The 24,308-nt window shown below is 43.8% G+C and overlaps 2 protein-coding genes across 6 annotated transcripts in view; both read right to left on the bottom strand.

Annotated features, from left to right (window-relative positions):
* Positions 1-963, bottom strand: part of LOC119404846 (kinesin-like protein KIF2A) — a 46,689-nt gene extending 45,726 nt beyond the window's left edge. For both annotated transcript variants that reach the window (XM_049419030.1, XM_037671528.2), the window contains exon 1: positions 737-963. In XM_049419030.1, the coding sequence (XP_049274987.1) occupies positions 737-797 (61 nt within the window). In that variant the 5' untranslated portion in view covers positions 798-963. The remainder of the gene's footprint in view (positions 1-736) is intronic.
* Positions 964-3,523: 2,560 nt separating this feature from the next.
* Positions 3,524-24,308, bottom strand: part of LOC119404842 (dystrophin) — a 38,679-nt gene continuing 17,894 nt past the window's right edge. For 2 of the 4 annotated variants that reach the window (XM_037671521.2, XM_037671519.2), the window contains exons 13-19: positions 24,087-24,175; positions 21,712-21,856; positions 20,981-21,179; positions 19,633-19,811; positions 18,421-18,607; positions 7,706-12,626; positions 3,524-6,616 (exon numbers count right to left, since the gene is read on the bottom strand). In XM_037671521.2, coding sequence (XP_037527449.1) covers positions 12,538-12,626; positions 18,421-18,607; positions 19,633-19,811; positions 20,981-21,179; positions 21,712-21,856; positions 24,087-24,175 — 888 coding nt within the window. In that variant the 3' untranslated portion in view covers positions 3,524-6,616; positions 7,706-12,537. Of the gene's footprint in view, positions 6,617-7,705; positions 12,627-14,778; positions 14,837-18,420; positions 18,608-19,632; positions 19,812-20,980; positions 21,180-21,711; positions 21,857-24,086; positions 24,176-24,308 lie in introns of all 4 variants that reach the window. The other 2 variants (XM_037671522.2, XM_037671520.2) reach the window with 2 other exon arrangements.

The raw sequence follows: 24,308 nt of genomic DNA, 5'->3' as shown, positions 1-24,308 counted from the left end.
AACGCGTTCGATGAACGGAGTTGTGATGCATGCCTGGGCAATAACTGAAGGCCGCGCCTTATCGAATGAGATAACGAACCGCAATCTACGCCCGCGCTTTCAGAAGCCGCGGTCTTGAATTCCACTACCGACGGATGTCGTTTTCACGGAAGCAACGGTAGCACGCTTGCCTGTCTCAGAACACGCTGCAACGCAGCGCAACGCCTTTATTTTTTGTTTATTTTTCACGTTGTGCAAACAGTCATTGTTTCACACCGCGTAGCAGCCAGCCGACACGCAGTGCAGCCGTTGCCTCTGCTCACATTGCGGAGGGAACCCTGGTAGCAATAACGGTTTCGCATGCACACAGGAGGATGCCGTTTTGCGGGATGAGCGCATTGCAGTTAATTGGCGTCGCTGGCACAGAAACCCGGCCCGCCCCCTGAAAGAACAAAACAAATTTGGGAGGTCCGTCCTGGGGCGGCTATCGAGCAAACCGCCAAGCGACAGGCAGGGAGCTCTCGGTTGCAGACGGCATCCACGCATACACACCGCGCCCGCGCTTAATATAACAGTGAAACCCCACCGAACGTGGGGAGACCATTCCCCCGTGGTATAAACAAAACGTGCATCGCTCAGAAAGCGGGTCAACCTCTCGCGTTATTTTTTTTTTACCTTCGCGGCGAGCACTGGCTCGCTTCACTTTAGGGTTAGGTTCAATGAAAAAAAAAGTCCGCCCAGGTCGGCGAAGCCTCACCGTCGGTTCGTTGAATGTCGACGCTGGCGCCGATTCTAAGCCCTCCCAGTTGTGCAGCCATTGTGGTAGTGGACGCAAACAGCCGGGTCGAAAACAGGGCGCTAATTATTCACGTGCGCACATTGACAGCTATAAAAGTAGTACGAACGGACGTCTTTCCCGAGACACAGTTTAAATAGGACTATTACGATTGGCCATTGGTCGCTGACTGAATTTGCTCGACCCAGTGTGGCCAGCTGAGCAAAGATTGAGTGCTACATTTAGAAAAAAGAAACCAAATTGTCTCAAACATGGCGGCTATAACGTATGCTTTAAAATTTTTTAAGAAGCTTACAAGAAAAATTATTATTATTTTTTTAAAGTTTGGTTAGGACGCTCATAGTGAGCACCCGTTACAAGGTGTACACTGGCGATAAATTGTCTATTTATCTTTAGCCTTTGAGACTCGTAACCGGTACTAAAAAAACACGTTTTGCGACAACCGAGTTTGGAGATTCCCTAGAGTAATTTTGATTCACAAATTGCTGCTCCTCACGGTTGAGTTTTTTTGCTGTACGCCTTTGGCAGGTGCTGCCAGGAAAAGCGTAGCCTCAGAGATATAGTTTTAATCATAGAAACGCTCATATACAGCCATAGATTTGCAGCCTTTCTTGACTGTGCAGTTTCAATGAGCTTTTTTTATATAGTGCTCTTGTTTTCGAGTTTCATGACGCTACGTTTGGCAGTCCTCATTGGTTTTCTTGTTGCAGCAGCCAGTCGCGCAGGAATCTCGAAGGTCATGCTTCCGCCGTTCCGCGGCTGCCGTAGGGACCGTAGCTGCCGAAAAGGACTGTGGGCGTAACAAATTCTTGAAAAAAAAATTGGAAGCAGTTGCTCTTACGTAAAGAAGCAAGTTAAATTCAGAGTGGTTACAAATCAGACTGAACTGTTTGCCGTAATACGGGGCATAAGGAATGATATTATGGACATTGTCAAATTCCACGATGTTGTTAAATTCCGCCATTAGCCCATTCTGATTGGCCCAGAGGGCTGCTACGGCCTCTCTGATTGGCTTAAAATGCCGTCATTACGAAATTTGACAAGATGGAGGAATTTGACTGTTCAGAATAACACCAAAGTTTCCAATTTTATTTTGGCGCCGAAACTTCGGCACATGAACTTCAGTGCGACGTCCAGAATTTCCTAGTCCTTTTCGCGCATTTTGCCCACTGAAACTTGCTATGTTAACACTGGGTTCCTCAGAACAGAATGTAAAAACTTTTTACCGGCAAACGATTACATTTATCAATAAACGGCGTCAAACTAACAAACAGGGTCAAAATCTATGACGTCACGGCAAGCTGGTGCGGGAACTTCACGGTAGCGTCGCCACGTGTATTTGTCTTTGCGCGTTTTCTCGTATTAAGTATCTTCTCGTGGTAGTAAAAGTGCTGCTTTCGGCATTGTGAAACTGTAATTTACTAATACAAACCTCTTCATAATGAAGTAGCATTTCGTGACCATAAATTAGTTCGTTGTATACGGTTTTCGTTGTAGCGGTAGAGATGACAAATTAGATTGCCATGTTTGGCTCAATAAATTTCTCAAAACTTGCCACGGTAAATCAGTAAGACTTCCTTAGGGCACAATGCAATTCACTTTTAATGCTCAAGAATTATGTAGGCCATCGCGGGCTCCGTCAAAATGCATGGCGTCACGCCGAGTTGGTGCAGAAACTAGTGCAGCGTCGCCATATGTATTTTCTTTCTGTGTGCTTTCGCTTGCGAAGTTGACTTTAATGTCAAGCATTAAGGGGAGAGGGGGACTTCAAAAGTGTTTTTAATAGTTGGGTGAACGGAATGAAATTTAATACGCTTATTCAGTTTTTTCTGCAGATTCCAAATCTCTGAGTAGATTTTTATAGCTGCATTAGAACAAAATATATGCTAGTTCTACGTTTTCTAGCACAATTCTTACAGGGATTTTGGCAACTTCTTTTTGTCAAACACAAAAGCAAAGTATGCGGCAAGATTGCCAGAAAGCTGGTCTAGCCGATGATGCTATTTATTTCCTTATAATGTTGTCTACCAAATCATAATTCTCGGTAATCATAAAGTGTATGAAGCACAAATTTTTCACTCATATTTGCATCCGTTTATGTTGCATTCGAAGTTTGATGAAAACAATCAAATTAGCATCATCGGCTGGACGAGCTCTCTGGCAGTCTTGCCACATATTTTGTTTCTGTGCTTGACAAAGTAAAGTTGCCAAAAAGTACCGTAAGAAATATGCTATCAGAAATTGCATACTCTTTTGTTCTAATGCAGATAAAAATCTACTTGAAGATTTGGAATCTGCAGAAAAAACTGAATAAGTATTAAATTTCATTCAGTTAACCGAACTAATAAAAACTTTTCAAGACCCACGTCTACCCTTAACCGAGCTTCACACTTGCTCAGAGTCGTCTCTGCGTACAAGAGAATTATATGACAGAATAAACTCTCCTTCGAAAATTGGTGTCAGTACGCATTCAATGCAGCTCTCCAAAACATTTTCCTGTAAACTCCAGAATACAGTCTAATATGCAAAAATTGCTTTTTTTCTTCATGTCCTCTGTGGATGAAATTTGTATTTTAGCAGTCTCTTGAAATTTGGGGGCTCCAATTTTTTAATAAGACATTCTGATAAAAAAATGAGTTACAAACTGCAAATCGTGCATGCCCTGTTGCGAGCAACAATTATATAGATGTCCAAAATGTTTCTGTGCTTTTAATTGAAGCTAATGAAGACACAGTCACACTATTGTCACACAGTGCACAATGCTTTATTAATGAACAAAACAATCTTTTCTTAATAAGTGCGCACAATGCACCGGCAAAAAATAATATAATCCCACATTATCAGCCATCCTTACACCTTGAGATACAAAGCAGCACAGGCCGAAACCTCTGAAACTGCTCAGCATACATCCACTGACGTAATATATTATGTATGTAAAAAAAAGAGAGACCAATAGTACATTAAATACTTGTTTCTTCTACACTTCATCTACAATAACAAGAAAAATAAAGTAATAGCTTCATTGCATAAAAAAAGAAACTCCAGTCACTGTTAAGTACACCATTAACCCCAACAAACATAAAAATGCGTGAATTTGGTCAAAAGCACAGCTGCACTTTCTAAATAACCCAACTGGCCAAAGTGTACAAAAACAACTGTCAGTATGAAGGTACGACACTCATACCTACACATAATGCACAAAATGAAATCATTGCCAAGAGACCATTAAAAAAAAAAAACAGAAAAAAAGACGAATTACTATTTTACATCACAAAGCCACAGAGATGGCATCTGTATTAATAGAAGCTGTTAGATATAAGCAAGAAAACTTGAGTCTGTATTTAAAAAAAAAGCATTTAGTCACAAGAAAAAAATTGTGTATATATATATACACGCACGTATGTTATGTACTGGACAACAACATTGAACCATAACAATGCAACGTACGCCCTACCATTTGCAATGATAATGTATCAAGGTCTCAAAAGCAACAAAAACCAACATCCGCTTCAAAGGTCTGAAGCAAACTGATAATGTTAACATGCAGACAAAAAAAAAAAGTCAAACTGAAATGTAAAAATTCATTGACGCAGCCAGCAAAGTACACAAGAAGCTGCAAAATGCAGAGGTAACGTTTGAAACACCACAGTCTGAACGTCTAAACACTTGCTGAAGACTTGCGTAACATCTTGCGCATATGTTCTCGCTGAAATGCACGATCCACTTAACCTTCCTCGACCACAAAAGCTGCCATTAGCAAATGAAAAGGATTCTAGCACGAGTGGACAAGAATGAGAAGATGCGCACAACTTCGACCGAAATTAAGTCAACCATGAAATCTAAAGTGTAAAAGAAGACTGACACCACTGCTACGCATAGCGCTTTAATTTGGCTGAAGTGAAACACCAGACACGTCCTTCTTGTGTACTTTTACTAAAATGCTTTTCAAGTATGTTTACTATGCTACCCAGCATACAGCATACTGCGTTTTGCTGTTTGCTTGTGTGTTGAAGACCCATTAGCAAAGAAGGACATTTTCTTACCAAGACATGCATGGAAATAAAGTTTTGAAGGACTATTTTACCAGCTTAAAATTATAATTTGTAATTAGTATTGAATTAAATGTCTATATTTGGTCTATCACCTCGACAGCAACAGTGCCCAGTGGCCCTGCATGAATCCTTTAGTAGTAGATGCATGAGTAATGCACGAATTCAACAGTAACAAGAGGCAGTAATGGAACAATGAGGTGCAACAAAACCAGAACCCCATGGTGAGAAGCAAGTTACGTTATAAGTTCGCAGTTAACCTGAATAACGTAACAGCACAAGACCACGAATGCCTTAGCGTTTAAATGCACGTGAAAACAGCCTTCACAATACAGGAGAGATATGGCAATAATGATGGGCTTTGGAAAAAAACAAAGTTCTGCAAGGTTCCGAGCTACGCGAAAGCATTTGCAGCTCGCATTTTGTCATTAACTATATAAAGCAGCAGTCATAAATGCGAGAAACCACCATCAGGCCTAACCTAAACGAGGAAGACAACAATTAAAACTTCAAACAAACGAGTGCTGTAAGCAGCAAACAAAGTGTGCTTCAAAAGGAAGACGCATTAAGCTTGCACATTCAAGGCACCACAGCTAGAAACCTCCAGTAACATCTGTGGGAAAGGAAAAAAGGTGCTTCAACCATGCTCTCTGTCAAATATAATGGTAATCGTACGCGGTAGTGGCGAAAAGAAGGCCATGCAATGTACTGTGGAACCAGACAAAGAAACCGCTGTACAAAATTTGCATGTTTGTAGCAAAGACAACTAGGCGGCTGCCACTGGTCACAAACGATGGGCCGCACCATGAAAACAGTTCAAGCAGCTCTAAATTTTTCAGGGATCGATGCTACAAACTAGTAATGAAACATCAGAACACAGTATCCTATAGAGCAGCAATAGATATCTTTACATAAGCTGTAAAAGGCACGAAAACACTGCACACTTAAGCGCACCTTGATGAAGCGAAGGCAACAGCACAGGGAAGCTTACCACCTGTAATTAAGCAGACAGTCGGTATCTGCCTATCTCCATTCACCACTCTAGTTGCATGCAGCAGAAAGATACAACAACTTTTGTTCAAGGTGCTCAAGGAACTTACTTGATCACATGGCTACATCCAATGCTCACTGAACCAAGTGCTCACTGAATTTGTGAACAATGAACATAACGATCAACGAGTACTGGACATTTCTAGCCTTACTTGTAATATTCGTAATAAATATCTGGAATCGTTTCCCAGGCACAAATTACTGTGTTCAACAGAAGCAACCCATACCCGAGATGAAAATCAAATACATTGAAATATTTTCTTTTTTTTGTGTGAGTGCATGATTAAAAAGCAATGCCACTTCGCTTCGTAACCTTGCAGTTCTCCCGCAGACAAAGAAACAGGTTTGTAAAGCTATTTTCTGCCGCTTCGCATGCACATAGAAAACCGGTAAATATGAATAGTCATCAATTGGGAATTAACGGCGATAAGATACATTCATTCAGTAAGCACTTATGTCAATGAGCATTGAAAGTACAAATCCAACAACAAGAGTACAAAGTGCACTGTGAATGTAGCGCCATGCAACTTGGACGTGCTCGAGGAGAAACGGGCATGATGCAACTCCACATGGCGAGTCAATGCTTTCAGCAGCAAAAAGTTCATGGGGTTAAAAGGTTGCAAAAATATCGGCTGCTTTCTCTTCAGTGGCTGCCATCCTTCATGTGAAACTCGACCAAGAACAAGGTATAAAAAACAGGGAAGCTGTTCATTGATATGCAATTTAAACTGCTTGTAATGACCTACATTAGGGGGGTGCGAATATTCGAAATTTCGAATATTTTTCGAATAGTGTTTGCTATTCGATTCGATTCGCACTGGCATTTTACTATTCGAACTATTCGAACTTCCCAAAAACACAGTCAACGCCTGATTGAAGGTGACCCCGTCAGATTTTGAATATGCTTCACCTCATTACACTTTCGTATTGCGGCAAAGCTGCCTTTCAAGATCCGTTACGGTCGAACTTTGCCAAGAGAGAACGTCCGATTGGAAGTGGTCCCTAGATTTTCAATATGCTTCACCTCATCACACCCCGGTATTGCGGCAAAGCTGCCTTTCAAGCTCCGTTACGGTCGAACTTTGCCAAGAGACAGTCAACGTCCGATTGGAAGTGGTCCCTAGATTTTCAACATGCCTCACCTCATCACACCCCGGTATTGCGGCAAAGCTGCCTTTCATGCTCTGCTACGGTCGCAAATGTATTAACTCAAAAAACGCTAATTCCAACATGGAGATGAAAGATGTGACAGAGGTGGAGGCTCAATTAATGCTGTTTTGTACCTGAAATTTAGGCAGGAAGTCCGAAAAATCGGAAGCCGAAGCTTTTTAGCATCCAAAACTTCAGATGTTCTTATATATCGACGTCTACGAGGCAGATTTGGAACCCCGGACTTGAAGGGAACAGACCCTTGTCCGCCACATCAGTTGGGCTTCCACAGAAGTTGAAAGAGGAGGAGAGGCTGAGGAAATGGCATCTTTGCCAATCCCGTGTAAAGTGTTGTCGGCAACACTTTGGTTGCACCAAATCATGCACATAAATAGAATTCGGCCTCTACATTGCCTCATTCTTGATAAGACAACTATGAAACACCACCCCGCCAGTGCTTCATCAACCTAGCGAAAAGAAACACTTTCATGTTGCTATCTCATAAAAATATGCTTAAGAATCCTCCTTAACTTTTTTTTCTGCAATTTCGCTTCAAAGTATTCGAAAAGTATTCTGGAAATATTCGAGAAATATTCGAAAAATATTCGATTCGATTCGCACTCACACTTCAATATTCGAATTCGCTTCGCACCTAAAATTTTGCTATTCGCACAGCTCTAACCTACATAAGTTCGTTTAGAAAGCACAAATGAGACATGGACAAAAATACACATAAAAAACACGCATGCACTAAGCGTTAGGTGCTTTTCGTAGGTCTCCGGTCGGCACTTTCTAAACAAACTTATGGATTACAAACATGGCCGAACAACCTCAGCATGTTTTGCCGCGCATTTCTAGCGTGTTCCAAACTGTTAGCACATTAGCATCTAAAAACCTGTTGGCATCATCTAACAAGTTTCTCAGTAAGCCTATGGCAAAGAGATGGCAATAGAGATCTTCTAGGACCATATAAAAATATTTCATATTTGGGTGTACAAATCCCCATGACACGCATTATTTGGTAGAAACAGTGAAAGCCGATATTCGTGAGAGCGCCAGAGGAAAGCCTGTCAATGCTGTTTTTGCACGGTGCAGCTGTCAAGCGCACCGATGCTATCCATGCTGCTCCAGTGAGGAGATAACGCTGGACGCTGCATGAACTAAAGATGATGATGCTTTGAGCTACAGTTACGTCTGCGTAACTCTGACAGAATTAAATATGGCCGACAGGTTGAGCTGATAGATTTATAATAGTTTGAGAACATTACACAAGGTTTCGCAGAATCACGTTAAAAGGTTGACCTCAGAATACCTTTTACAAAGAATCACACCTTGACCTCAAAAATTTCTTCAAAAGTACTCTAATTTGGACTAAGGTCGAACCCATTTGAGATCTGTAACGTTATGAGAAGAGGTGGCTAGGAAGCATTAAAACCCCTTGGTCTCTTTGAGAACTTTTTTGTTTTGGATTTTATACATAAGCATTCTTCGACAGTCGGATAAGAAAAAAAACCGCTTGCACCATGAATGGCCTGACACAAGCCCGTTAGTTACCTAAGTTGTAGGAAAGATTTAAACATTCCAGAAAAATAGCAATCTGCCAAAGGCACTTCGGTTGAGAGACAAACAAAAGTGCAAGTGTGCAGCAGAAGATGCTAACAAAAATGGAACATTATATCAGTGAATGATGTTTCCAGTCGAGCTGCTGTTCCAATATTAGTTAGTTTTACTGAAAAAGTTACCGCAAAAGTTACGGATATTAAAAATACTAGTGGTAACACGTTGAAATTCTTGTGCCAGTTACTTATGACATCACAGATTTTGGCAACATCTGTTGCTTACACCTAGTTGTTAGCTTAGTTTGGCGACCTCGAAATCTCTTCCGAGCTTTCCCCACAACAGAAAAAAGCTCTAGCATGGACAAGTATCGTGAAATTAGCTATGTCCCCTCATTGTCATGTTGTTGTCGTTAGTATTGCAGTAATGGATACAGTAACGCGATGTGCGGCGTTAACACACTCTGCCAATGATCAACCTTTTGTCACCAATGCACACAAAAACGAAGTGCATGTTAAGTTTCACCACAGTAATCTACCAATGCAAAATTTCGGTGTTTCACGCTAATGCACCCTTTCGAAGTGGAATGCTTGTCACAGCTTAAAAGTAGCGAAAGGCACGATGTCCACAAGAAAAACAATGACTAATAGCACTCAGCTGTAAAAATTTTTCAAATATACGAATTTCTACAGCCTAACTTATCCAGTGTGCTTCCTAATGAAGAAGGAAATATGTAGACCATGGTTTAATGGAAGCACTCAGGATATGGCTACCAACTAAAGCTGGAATAAGCCCATCAAGGCACGCAGGCTATTTTTAATGCACAAATGTAGGCTGAATGTGTACATGCAAGCCATTCCTACCTCTTGGCAAAGCAGGAGTGTCTGTCACGACACATCGGCTTCATTGCTAGCGGACTGTACTGTACATAACTAGCAGCAGTACACTGGAAGTTGCACCTCGTGGAAAGCATTGCCAAACTACATGAAATGCAGCGCACAATAGTTCATTCCCCTCCATAGTTAATGACAGTAGGGAAGCTGCGCACTTTAGATATTTGACACAATGTTACAAGAGTTACATATAAGGCACGACACTCGCGTTCAATGATTTTGATTAGGCTCCAAAAGTTCTGACACTCTTCATAAAGAGGCAAGATGACAAATGTAAATACTTGCTAACCCGCTAAACGTGGGCGCTGTAAAGACAACAGAGGCCGACAAAAATGTGTCGGGACTCCCATTAAAAGGCTGTTAATATAATGCACTCGTACAAGGCAGCTATGCCGCTTTTGATGGTAATGTTGCACTATCTACATATAACAAAAAAACAATTCCTTAACGGATACTGTATCCACTAAATGATGAAACAGGTGTGAAGATCATTGCAGGTACTGTGTGACTGCACTAAATAGAAATGAATATAACAATTCACTAAACAAAATGGTTTGTAAATGTGCGAGACGTGAAAATGCCAGCATAAACGTTTCTTGTACTGGCAAAAGTAAAAAAAACTGCCCAACATTTGAGAGCCACATTTACTGTGGCCAACAACAAAAAAAGTGGACCCGCAACGCTTTACCGCATAGAACACTTGTTGCCACCTGTTGCAGCAAAAGCATGGTTTCGAGCTGGACAATGAGCGTTATGTATCACGCAGACAAAAGCGTAACAGCAAATGCAACAAGGAGGCAAGTGACAAGCGATTGTCAGCAATTCTCTGCGCGGTGAATTCTTGCACTGCGACAAGCTGGCCTCATTGCCAGCTACTCCCCAACACAATTCGCCGTGATCAAATTTCCATCATCAAAACAGGCAAAAAGTACACGGCGTCATTCTTGGAGAGCTCGTACGAAAATTGATGCTTGTGGGAATCGTGATAAGTTAAACAGGAACAAAATTCAGCTGCCCACAAAATGAGAGCTCACTTGCATTTCAAAGGCACCAGTGACACCCCTAAAAACAAACACTGAAACAGAACAGACAGATGCAGTCACTCCATCACTGCGCAGCGGACTTCGATCGCTACATACGACACCCACACGTTGGCACTTCAGAAAATTCGCTAGGAACAACGGCAAGTTCATATTTGTTTTTACACTTCATGACAGCAATATTACATTAACCCCTCACGAAACGGCTACTGTCATAGGAGATGTGGCACGACAGATATGAAACACAAAATACAGCAAATACACAGAATTTGCCTTTAGCTGCACACAGATTACCACTTGTCCCGAACGACAAACACCGAGTTGTAATATAACCCCCCACTGCCGAAAAAAAATACTTCACAAATCCCCTTCATGGCTGTACGAAAATGACAGACAAAATTGTTTTTTTTTTTGCCTATATAGACACAGTAACAGCAAACACAGGTGTTTCATGTGCCAAAACCACGATATGATTATGAGGTCAACTGTAACGGTTGAATCCAAGTTAGTTTTGGCCACCTGGGGTTCTTTAACGTGCACTTAAATCTAAGTACACGGGCATTCCTTTACATTTCGCTCCCACTGAAGTGAGGTTGCTGTGCCTATGGACACAGTGTCAAAGAATTTAATTAAGGATTGACGCTAGTTTCCAACCAGCAACGTCGGGAAGTATCAGGTTAGGAAGGCGCATGTCAATCAAGTCGTAGGTTCCGTTAAATGCGCCTCACACGTATACTCGCACAGTGATAAGCGAATTCATGCACGACCGAAATGCACAAAAGGCAGAGGCAAGTTTGAAAGCTTGAATTGGTGTTTTCTGCACCCTTTCAACACAGTTAAGCGCAATGTCTCATTACTCGAAACGCAGCGTTCCACACATTTCCACAATCAGCTATGCTCCTTCAAGGAGCTATGTTCCGGTGGGCTTATGAGTTTTAAGAGATTAAAAAAAAAATGGCAAAAGCTCAGCAAAAGCATGGCAGCCTTGGACAGTTAGTACATAGCATGCAACTCCCCTCGTCTGCTGACACGTTACACACACTCCACAAGCGGCAGTGAGTGGAAGGAATGTCGTTGCCTCCTGGCATATGCACAAGGCCCGCTGAACTGTGTCATAACAAAGTACTGTCTAAAGTCATGGAAAAATGCGCTTGTCACACCAAGTATTCATCACGAAACCGGATGCCTAGAAGCTTCGATTACAGATAAATATGCATTTCAAGGTATAAGCAAAATGAGCTCAACAATAAAAAGTTATATATAACAATTCACTGTAACGAAGCACTCTTTTGATTGGCGATGTATGCTGGAACTAACACTCACTTCAATCTGGATCTGTACTGCTGACATAAAGCTGAATATGGTGAGCTGAACAATTACAACGCGACAATCAGTGGGTACAGATGAAATTGAAACCCTTACAGTACTTGCTTCATGCCGCACACAGCACAGCAACTCGGCATGGTGATTTCACAATTGGTAAGTAAACTCCTGACCCTTTACAAAAGGAACAGTTATAGGTTTTGCACCGGATCTCGCGTTTCTCAGTTCCATCAGAGAGCAGAGACTTCAACAAAAATACAGAAGCCTTTTACATTTAGTTAGTAGTGCCCAACGTTTCATTAACATCTTAACGTGCAGTCCGGTTAAAATGATAACAAACAAGAGAAATGGTTCATTATAACACTGGACTGCACATTACAGTACTAGGGATTTGTTTTCAGAAACATCCCAACTACACGATTCAGCAGACAAAAGTCCACCAATATAAATGGTTACCATTGCAAGTGGTATCAGTATATGAAAGCTGCAATGTACACCATTTTACAGTATCGTTGCGCACGGCTCACTTTACAGGCTGAATCAGCGTGAAATACATTACAGTGCACACTTTTTCTCATATACGTTCAAAAACGTTAGAACTGTACATACAAAAACTTTGGAGAAAAAAAAAGTAACTTAAAAAATGGGAAGCTACAGAAAATCCGCTGGTCCTGCGAAAAACGTTGGTGGGAATTGCCTTTTCAGCAGGTCTGTTTCATTCGGTCCATGACTTGCTGAACCTGATTGACGGTCTCCATGACGTGATTCTTCACCACCACAGAATTGTAACCTGCAATTAACACACGTAGGTACTGAAACAGACATTCTGACCTCGAGGGGCCCCTAAATGAGCAAGAAGCGAGAATGTGCGTAGAAGACGAGGGTGAGAGGCGAGGACCAACTAAACTTCCAACTTCAGTCATGTCCGTCTTGTCCTCACCTTTCGAACTTTTCTTTTGAAGTGTATTCATGATGCTAAGCCAATTCGCCCAACTAGCGTTTTTGAGCACGAAGCACTGGTGTTATTCAATCTAAAGAGAAAGGGCGTGGAAGCACGGACACAAGAAAGAAGTCACGACACCACAAACACCACTTGTGGTGTCGTGACTTCTTTCTTGTGTCCGTGTTTGCACGCCCTGTTTTTTTAGAATGAATACTTACCAACTAGCTCAGCTGTCTGCTATTCTAAGCAATGATGTTACTCCCAGGAATGCCACGAAAAATTTTAGAAGGCAACCACAACGAGAACAACAACAAAAAAGGAGGAGTTGACTAGAGTCAATTGTAGTATCGTAATATTACTGTCAATGCGAACAGCATAATGATGACTCCACGACACTCCATCCGTGGGAAAACGCGGCAAGTGCCTCAACGTATGTGCTTGCAAACGGGACATTCTAAATGGCGTTCTATTCCGCCTGAATGAGGCACACGCCTGTGGCCTAGTGGTTAGGACATTGGTGTTCAGCACCTAGAGACCCAGAGTTCGAATCTCCCCGCCAAAACATCTTTATCTGCATTTACTCGGTTTTGCGAGCGATGTCACATAGAAAGGTCGATTATCCACGATGCTAGCCATAGAGATGCTATTTGCATTTAAAAGTTAAAGACCATTTGCAGCATTTCATAAAACAAATAAAAAACTACAGCCACTCCAACAGGGCAGGAGCCTGAGCCAGAAAGCGTTTTGACTGGAAAACAGTGAAATTCTAAGGACATTTCGTACGCCGAGTGTGGAAGTTTGGAAGTTATGTGCTTCGTGTCAAAATGCGTTATGTACTCATCTTTTAATTTCACTTTTCCGTTCTTGATTACTGTATTTCAAAATTTATATTATATAGTAAATATAAAAACACACGCTTTTCCGTATGTCTTCTTTGTGTGTTGAACTTCATAGGACTGTTAAAAATAATTGCCTCTGGTTACCAATTGCCCTCACTCATTGCTAAGTTAGCAGTGGTTGAAGCAAGCCAAAGAAGCACACATTTATGGCTGTATTTGCAAGTATGTGCCTTTTGTTGCCTTTAGGTCCAGTGGAAGAATAAAATTAAAAAGTTTAAGAAATCAGACTAATGCAATTTGCTAACTTCGCTTTACCTTTCCAGCCACAGCCTTTCCACAAGTTACATAATGATGGCTTATCAAAACAGACAATATAATTTCAATAATGTGGCCTACTATCTAGATAGAGAAAGGGACAAAGATGAAAAGAGGAAAAGGAGAAGATTGCTTTCCATTCAGAAAACATTGCGCATATTCTGACCAAAAGAAAAAATAAATAAAGATACAACAGAGAGTGATAAAAAAGGAAGATTTTACATACCCATGCCATGCATTTAGAAAGTACATAGTAATCTTAAAAAAGCAGAGCGACAAAAGAGTAGAGCCACCACTGTTTCTATGTTGGTCGTGCAATGAAACCCAAGCTGTCATGCTGAGCAGTTCATGCTTCTTTCTAACTGCCCCAAAGTCAATGAACTCACTTAATAAGGCCGGTAAGACTCATGCTTGCCTTAGTTGCAGCTATAAATTTGCCAAAGGCATTGACGTGACAACAGAAAAAAAAAACTGGCTGGTAAAGAGTAAATTCATGCACATGCGATATCGTGTTAGACAGAGACTGGAAAACCGTGCCCTTCATGTATGGCGTGCTTTGTCTATAACTACTATCTTATAAAAGAGCTCTAATCTTCATTCCGAGCACTAAGTATGCATTTTCAAGTTTTACAAATTAAAAAAAAAAAATTGTGTTTGAGTCTCAGCAAAGTTTAGACAACTAAATAATCTCCCAACCATGCAATCCAGGTAATACGACGACGTTTCATTCCAAACCACGTTAGTACACTACCAACTCGTACAGCATGCTCTAGACACTAGAATAAGGCTACAATATTCAGCAAAACAAGCACAGACACACGCCCCAAGCACCGTTGTTTACTTACGATGAACCAAGATTTGCATATTAGTCATTGTTTAAACGAGACCCAGATCAGCGTTCGGCTATAGAGAAAAGGGCAAGGGTAAAAAAAAAAAGACGCAAACTGCTTCTGAGAAATTACTACAAGTACAAATGAGCCCTTCAAGTAACACATTTTCAAACACTGAGCACTTGCTTGACAGTGAGTGACCTCGCTCAAGCAATTAGCGTCGCTTGCTTCAAACAACCGGCGTTAACGAATCACAGCACATCAATATGTGCAAGAAACTTTGAGCTCAGTAAACATATGGACCAGTTGTTTGGGCATCCTGAATCTACACAAAACGTTGATAGCTGATAGAAATAACTGACAGCAGGTCTGCACGTTTTAAATTTTTGTGATGCATCCAATTACATTTATGAAGGCATCAGCACAAAAATACAAAACATGTGCAATGACCTTCTCTGAGTGATGAAAGACAAAAATTTGTTCTGTTGTGGAGTTTCACAAAGCAGGTTTAAGAAATTTTAGAATCTTAAAATTGCTGTAGTGTGGTTGAAGTCACCCCTACGGGTGCTTCTACGATTCTTCTACGATTCTTCTTTTTCTTTCCTTATCCTACTGAACATTTCTAAACCTTTATTCTGTATCTTCCAATTATGTTGCTACATTAACATTCAATTTTGTCACAGAAACAGAGTTCAGGGCGTTAGGAAGTCACACGGCTTCATACTTATTAGGCCTGTGCGAATATTCGAGCGCTTTGAATATTTTAACGAATATTACAGCATTCGAATTTCCTTTGACACGAATTTAAGATATCCGAAATTTCGAAGTATTGGAAACAAATGAATAGACCTATTTTATCGCATGTAACCCACCTAAAGGGCAATTTCACTGCCGCGCAAGGCCGCTATGCCGTGAAACTACCTGTACAGGGGAAGTCAGCACCGCTGCGAGGTCACACATCAAGACTAAGTGTGCATATTACCTGCACTACCATTACATTTTTTTAAAATTAAAAAGAGTGTTATATGGGTTTATATGGTATGGCTAAATATGGCAAATTCTGAAACGCAACATACTTTAGCACTTACAAGTTGCACCCAACTACAGTAGAACCCCGCTGTTACGTTCCTCACTGCTGCGTTTTCCCGGCTGTTACAGTAAAATCTCGTTAATTCGACCCCCGTTAATTCGGAATTTCGGTTAATTCGGACGCGGCGTCTGGTCCCGTCCAAAATGTGCATTGTTCTATGGCTGAGAACTCTCATTAATTCGGACAGATTCGACCGCGCTTCGGTTAATTCGAACTCCCGACCGAGGTCGGGTCGAGACGGGCAAGCAGCAGCGGATACCGCCACGGCCGCGGTTCGGATATAATTCGGATTCGCAGCCGAAATCGACGGCGCATCTAACAACTTCGAGATCGGATCATGGCCTCCGAGATTTAAAACGAGGTAACGAGATCGGATTATGGCCTCCGAGATTTAAAACGAGCTTTGCATCTCGGAGGCACATACACAATGAAAGGCAGTGCATCGCTACCGTCATCAGCAACAGGCAACATGGCGACGGTCCGTCCGCGTACAGTGTTCGTCTACGTAGTTCGTCTGCGTTATCAACGCGATCAGCCAGCCACGAGTGGTGGATGATAAGAATAGCATAGAATATGGCATAAGGCATCGTTCCGCGATAGCACCCTTGGTGTTCTGCAACGTGCGCGGTGAAGCGTTGTGCAGGCCTGGCGTTCCGGACTTTCCGCACGCCTTTCTACGTATCAACACTGACGAGACAGCGCTGTTCTTTAAGGCTCTGCCTGAGAAGACGATCGTGTTTAAGGGGGACCCGTGCGTCGGCGGGAAACGGAGTAGAGAGCGGGTGACGGTTCTTCTGGCTACGAACATGACCGGCACAGAGTAGCTGCCGCTGCTGGTGATCGGAAAGGCTGCGAAGCCAAGATGTTTTAAGAACATTAAGCAGCTGCCTGTCGACTACCGCTTTAATAGAAAGGCTTGGATGACGGCCGAAATATTTCAAGCCTGGCTGCGTCAGCCAGACCGCCGCTTTGCGGCACAGTGTGCGCGGACAGCCACCTTCAGGAACTTAGCAAAATTGTGATTTCCTTGCACGTTGCCTCCGCGAAGCAAACCGCGATCACCGACTTCTTTAAGAAATAAAAGTCTGGTGGTGGCGGAAACATTTTTCTAGTGTTTTGATCATACTCGCGATAATTCGAACCCTCGGTTAATTCGGACATTCTCTCTGGTCCCGTGAAGTCCGAATTAACGGGGTTTTACTGTACGTCGTTTTCCGCCGGTCCCGGCATAGCTCCCATAGGATACAATGTATTGGGAACCCCGCTGTTACGTCGTAACTGTCGGACCGTTCCCGTATGATACGTCGCGAAGTGCGTTCGGAGCCGACCGAGTGACTACCAAAGAGAGTGGCCATGGTGCATTTTCATGCAGCTTGGCCTCGTTTGACCGTAATATTAGCTGCATGAGAGGCGCAAGCAACAGAATCTTTCAATTGGTGCAAACAAAAGCATGGCCTTCGAGATTCAAATGGCAAAGATGGCGTCTATGACGTAACTGCTCGCGAAAGCAAGGCCTTCGAGATTGGCATTTACTATTGACAAAAGCATAGCCTTTGAGATTTGTATCGCACAAACATGGCGTGTATGACGTAGTTGCTTGCGAAAGCAAGGCCTTCGAGATTGGCATTCACTTCTGCCATCACGTTGGCGTAGACTCATCATCATCGTTATTTGTCGGAGAACGGGAGGAGTTCGAGCTGGTTGGAGCTCGCATGGTCGTGCGTGCGGTTCGTGGTCGGACTCGCCGTGCCGGTCGTGATTGCGTGTGCTTAGTTCTTTCATGCCTACAGCTGTTGGTGTTAAAGAAATCACATACGTTGATTACATTTCTGTGGATGAGGCCGTCCTAAGCTCCGCGTTTCTATCCATCGACTAGATCGCGGCTGAGCGCGCCAATTTTCGTGCTGCTCGTAAGAATTGAAATAAAATTCTGTACCACTAAATATTTTGCCGTTTTTCCTGTTTTTCGGCTCTTACGTTTCCCGTCTCTTACGTTTATTTCCTACGGTCCCTTCAAAAACGTATCAGCGGGGTTCTACTGTACTACTCTAATTCACTTCAACTTCACTTTGCAATCTCGAGCAATCACGCACACCAATCGTTCTACTTATTGTTCTGATGTCATGTTTCAATCTATGAGTGCAGTGCATAAATTTTTTTTTTCTCACAGTAATCATAAGTTAAAAATAGTTGTTAGTCGTAGTATGCCACTTGCACGAACACTTCACTCAGGTACTTGAAGGAATGTATCTGAGGGCTTGTACTATGCACGTTGCCGCTGTCCTCTACTTGCTATGCAAGTTACCGCTGTACTCTAGGCAGTGCTACCAATCACTATGACATATAAGCTACAGCACATGAGCCTCGTTTCAAATTTCTATGCCTGAAAATCATTCTGCAGATGCATCTGGCATTTTGCGACTGTGTGACACAAGCTCTCTTTTCTTTCGACGGCAATGTATTAGCCCCTGCATTCTATTCTAAGGCTGGCCATGGCTATAGAGTTTGCCAGCCTTATTGCCGACAAGCTAAGACACAGACGGTGTCAAGGTCAAGGGCTTGCCAACCTTGTTTGGGTTCGGACAGGAGGTCGTCCAGTTGCCTCAGGATGCTCTCCAGCTCTCCGTCGAGCGGTAGCCCGGGCAGTGCGGCGGGACAGCCATTGCCCATCACCGTGGTGCTGCTGGGGTCACCCAAAAAGGTTGACCGCACTGGCGACGTCAGGTCACCAAACGTGCATTCCTTTGCAGAGTCCTGCAGGTGTCACGCAAACGCCAAAGTCAAATTTCCATCCCTTTACTGCTTTATGATGCCGAATTCATGGGACAACTCAAGCGAAGCTGCGAAGGCTGCATTTGAATGTCATGTGTGCTGCCTTGCATCCTGCAAGGGTCACGAGGGTCTAGGACGCTGCCCAAGCTCAAGGCATTCTGAACTACGTGTGCCTCTCCTGGGCTATCTTCTCAAATAAAGACATTTATTATTCCCCTCTCACTCTCTCAGCTAAGTCTGAAATATCCACCATAGACTGCATGTAGCATGTTTACAAATCTACACATACTTTTGCAGAGCTAAGTGCATACCTTCAGTATCGTGAGTATAGATACAGTTGAACCACGCTTGCTCGCAGCAAAAATCTTTGTGATATCGTGAACTTTGTTGCACTGAGATCACTATCATTTGCACAAAGGACGCCATGCGTACCTAAAATGTTCCTGTTTTGCAACATTTAGCACGCACCAATTCGAGAAGTTATTACAAGCGATTTTAGAAGCAACAAGAAGCAATACGAGTACTCATTGTTGCACAAGAGTGAGTCCTGCTACAGCTGCCACTGCTGCGTTACCCGTTCAGAAAGTCCACAAACTTGGTTCCGCTAGCACAGTTAATTTTTCGGCATGGGGAACAGCAGCCCTCTTGAATGCCGCTGTGAAGGAGCACTGAAAGCTTTAAAAATTTGCAGCAGCACTCCTGGTGGTGAAGCACGATGATAAACTACAACAGTATGCAGCATGCAGCCATCGAAAAAAAAAAAGAACATGCCAAAGAGCCAAAAAGAGAAGCTCTAGCATAAACTACCAGAACCCTGCAAACAAATCATTGCTGATCGCCATCAGGAGTGCCACCACTGATTGGAATTGCAGCTCTTCCACCAACAATCCACACTTTCACACACATGCATGCTTTGGTATTCAATATTCCTGGCCAACATTCGATTCGAATTCAATTCAAGATGAAAGTTTACTACTCGCACATCCATATTAAAAACGCTGACTCACCAATGCACCCTTGTTTGCGCAGGCACTGACAATCTCCGAGGGAGGGGCGCAGGCAATGGGCGATGGCGGTTCTGGAAGTGTGGATGAACTTGCAGCCACGTCTCGGCGCAGCTCCCAGACAACACTTGGCGTCGGTGGTGGAGGCGGAGGGGTGGGCGCGTTTATGGGGGCCTCCATTGCTGTTGAAACACGAAGCGTAAACACAATGCTATCGTAAGGCTCAGGGCCCGCTGTTAATGCAAGATCTTGCCTCAACAACGACGCCTCGGCTCAACTAGTCACTTGGATTGCAGCAGTGTAGCATGCTGAGCTAGTTAGTTCAACATGGCTTTAAAGGGTAAAATAGTGCACAAGACCACAATGACATAAGAGAAGAAACACGATCCACAGAGCGTCGACTAAAAGCTGTCTGTCTTTAAAATAAATCCTTCAAATAGCTAGTGCTTTGTGGTGTGTGTTTCTACCCTTATGTTGTCATTTTTTGCACTGTTATGCCCTCAAAGCTATGGCCTCATCAGTACAATAAGGCTTTTCCGAAATTCCTGCACCAAATTTAGCACTCTGAAATTTTCACATTTGTTAAGGCTCTGATATACTCCAGCGTAACGTCGACGAGCGAGCGCGCGCGTCACGGCGACGTTACGTCAGCAGAAAACAGCCCTCTATAGTCCGGCGTCCGCTGACCGTCGACGCGGCCGACGGCTGCTGGCGCGCTCGGGCGTCGCTCGGCGCCGAATAGATCCTGCTGCATTTCGCGCCAGACGCGCCAGACTCGCATGTACAGGAACCTGCTTCGCGGGCTGTTTCGTCGGTTCCTGACAGGTGGCGCGGGCGTTCTTCGCTTTACTGCGCATGCGCTCCTCTAGATGCGATCGCACCGGCACGTTGGAGCCGGCTCGACTGTAGAGGAGACCAATTTGCGCCTGGCGTAGCGTCGCCAGCTCGGCGTGACGGAACGCAACGTCTTCACGGGCGCTCGCGTCGGACGTCGGAGTATAACAGAGCCTTTAGAAAGCAAAGGTATCAAGGAGCGTTTTCCACAATACTTGGCGACAGTCGCAGGAACTTTTGAGGAGCACACCTTCGAGGCTTCTTGACGTACAAAACATGCACTTTTCCAGAATTACTGCAGTGCAGAAGAAACACTGAGTCTGAGGCTGCTTATACATACATAGGCTGGGCTACCATTACGTTAGATGCAGCAAACAGCTAAACAGCTAAAACACGAATAATAACAGCTGAAAGCAAAAGAATTTACTTCTCTTCCCTTACAAAGGCAAGCCGACAGAGCACGGATGGCGTTTCTCTTCACGCAGATTTTAAGCAAGGCCCCAATGTATTGCCGTACCTTTGAGACCATTGTGGATCTCCATGAACCGATCCATGCTTTTGCAAGGCACCCGCCCGCCGTTGGCCGGAGTGCTCTGGAGCCAGGCGGGGTTTGCCATGGGTGCCAAGCACGGATGACCGACACCACCGCCGCCAGCCACACCGTTGGGAACGCACATCACAGGATCGGTGCCGCCCATCTCCTCTCTCGATAGCACCTTTGCATAGAACAGCAAAGAGAGGCACAGTCAGACCATTGTACATTGTACCCTTTTCTGTCATGGCAGATACTATCGCTGTCAAAAGCTGGTAGAGTTATAAATCACCAAACTTTGACAAGGCCAGTAATTAATTCAAGTTTCTTTAGAGCCAAGTACCATTTTCAATACCTTTGCTGAAGCCAATTTTAGCCTGCTTCAAGCACTTGTCTGGGTAATGTACTTCAGGATGACTTCTTCCTGGGCAAGTTGGTGTTTACTAAACAAATATTGTAGTGGTGCAAAGTTTGAAAACAGAAGAAGGAGAGGGAAGAAAGAAGGTGCTACACTTTCAACTCTTGGTTAAGCTTAATCTTGCTTTAAACAAGTACCTGGCATTTTTTCACAATGGCTAGACTAACAAGCAGCATCTTTGTGTGAATTTATTTATCGTACAACTTGATGAGACATTCTCAAAATCATAAGTGAAACCAAATTTGTAAGTTCCACGAACAATTCTTGAGAGTGAGCAAGTAGGCACCATACTTCTCACCTGTAGAAGACTGCGCATGCGTTTCAGCTGCACCTCCACCTGTGCCAGGTGCTGGTGGAGGTACCGCTGCCTGAGAGGTGACGAGGGCACCGACGTGGGGCTACCCGTGCCGTGTTCTTTGGCGGCTACCTCGCGGGCAAGATTCCTGCGAGAGGCATTGGGGTCAGTCAAAAGCAAGAAAGACAGAACCAAGATACGCAGGCCGGATTTACGCAGTTGTCAAACGCTCCATCATAACACCGGCATCTTTCATGAGACGCGCTTTATCGTCGGTTCCGCCTAAAGAAACAATGCACCACACTGAACTTCGCCGATGCCATTAGCACCGGCGCCCCATTTTTAAGGTGAAAGCCTTAGATCTAAGCCTCATCAAACGCAAAAAGTGACGGTCGGCATCAACATGAGTGGCGTGAAGAATCCCCATCATATGTCGACGTCACCTTATGATGTTATCATGATGTCACAGGTCGTCAAAATTTGTGACGTCATCACATGACACCACCGCTTCGTCAAGGGTGGGCCTCATCAAAAGTGCAGAAAGCTTACGGGGGGAAGGGTTGGAGGGTCAATAAATTCAACAGAGAAAAAAAAGAAGATGGCTTTCGCCTTCGCATTGTCTTATGGGATCTTCGGCTGAGCCGCACTGGCACCGTGACGGTGGAAGGGAAGTTACGTCAAACACCGCCCGAGTTTCAGGCCCCGCTATGGGCCAGACGAACGTGTGAGCCGCTAAATCTCGAATCTGCGACAACAGCGCCGTCTCCGAGACGCGCACAGCAGTCGAAATTCAGCAGACGACACTTTGCAACGGCAAATTTCTACTGGGATGAAGAGCGCAAACGACGGAAAACCAGACGATTAGAAACGCCTGCGAAATGCTGTACGTCCAGCGTGTGCTCGCCTGTTCTACATGCGCTTTTGCTGCGTATATTTTGCACAAACTCGACGAAGGTTGCAAGTTTCTGCATCGTTTTCGCTCTCCGGTGAAATCCCGACAGCAAAAGTAGCCTTGTGTGAAAAGTAGCCTTGTGCGCAAAAAACGCCACGAGTGCCGCCAGCCGAAGATCCCATTAGGCAAGTTTATTGGTCAGTGCAACTTATGAAGAGAAAGTGGCGATGAAACTTTGCCTCATGACGAACGCTGATGCCATGATGGTCACATGACCGAGTGCTCAATGAAGTGTTCGATTGCTGCATAAATCGAGCCATACAGTTGAAACGTTCTTGTTTCTTCAGGCATTCCTCCAGTGCGGGGGCCATAGCCAGAAAATTTTTTTAGGGGGGTTCAATCAACCTTCATGTCTGTGCGTGTGTGCATGTATACAGTAGAACGCTGCTGTCACGTTCCCGGGTGCTGCATTTTCCTGGCTGTTATGTCGTTTTCGGCCGGCCCTGGCATAGCTTCCATGGGATCCAATGCTTTGGGAACCCCGCTGTTACGTCACAACTGTGGAACCATTTTCGTGTTGTATGTTGTGAAGTGAACCTCCGAGACGGCTCAGGTGGCCATGTTGACTTTTCATGCGGCTTGGCTTAGTCAGCTTGGTGGCTTGATGATCCAATTGGCCGCAAGAAGCGGTGAGGGTGGCATGTATGATGAATTTTAAACAGAAGTGTAGTCAGAAATTTTTCCGTGGGGGGGGGGTTCGACCATCCTTTTTGTATGTTTGTGCATGCGTTTGTATGTGTGCATGTATATATGCACATGCAAAATAGAAAAATTCCGGGGGGCTTTCAACCCCCCCCCCTGGCTACGCCCCTGATTTTCAAGTCCCGCCACCAGAAACACGCCCTACCAGATCTGTGTTTCATCTAAACATGATGTCTATGACGTGTTTGGATGCTAAAAATTAGTTTTGATGCATTCAACAAAAGTGCGGACTTCGAGATTACTGTAGTTTTGTTACCCGGAGTCATCCTGTTTGCGGAGCTAACGGCTTCATCAGCCATAACAGCGCTGGATTTGTTGCGGAGATTTGCGCACAGTTACGATGCAGAAAGCCACATGGCAATGCAGGTGCTTGAGAGACGCCTTGTACTGATCGGGCGTGAGAAAATGCACCACACAATGCTGCACGATTTCTTCGAGCGAAAAGTTTGAAATAAAATTGTGAGTTTCTCATCACTACTGTAATTTTTCATTTTTTCCTGTTCTCGGCTCTTACATTTTATTTTTGGGGTCCCATGAAACACTTATCAGCGGGATTCTACTATATATACACATGCAAAATGAAAAAACTTTGAAAGGGACTATGCCTGCTGGCAATCTGTTGTCAATCATGAGCAATGTTTTCGTGCAGCCTCAGATGGTGTAAGACAAACTTAATTCCTATAAGATAAACGGCACAATGTACTCGAAGGTGTCAGTGGCTGACCTGTTTTCTCGCTCGAGTCGCTCGATGATGCTCTCCAGCTCTTGTTGGTGAAGAGTGTCCATGCAAGGTGCCATGTGCGCGTTATTCTGCTGGATGACAAAACAAAATAGCAGAGACATTAAAAATGATGCACGCAAAAGCATCAAATGCGAGGAAGGCGGAATACAAAACGAAATATTTAAAAGCACAAATGCCAACCATCAGTGGAGCGTCACTGACCCT

The sequence above is a fragment of the Rhipicephalus sanguineus genome, chromosome 9 (assembly GCF_013339695.2).
Source record: "Rhipicephalus sanguineus isolate Rsan-2018 chromosome 9, BIME_Rsan_1.4, whole genome shotgun sequence".
NCBI classification, from domain to species: Eukaryota; Metazoa; Arthropoda; class Arachnida; order Ixodida; family Ixodidae; genus Rhipicephalus; species Rhipicephalus sanguineus.
The sequence above is the reverse complement of the archived record's forward strand: the minus strand, read 5'-3'. Positions and strand labels throughout refer to the sequence as shown.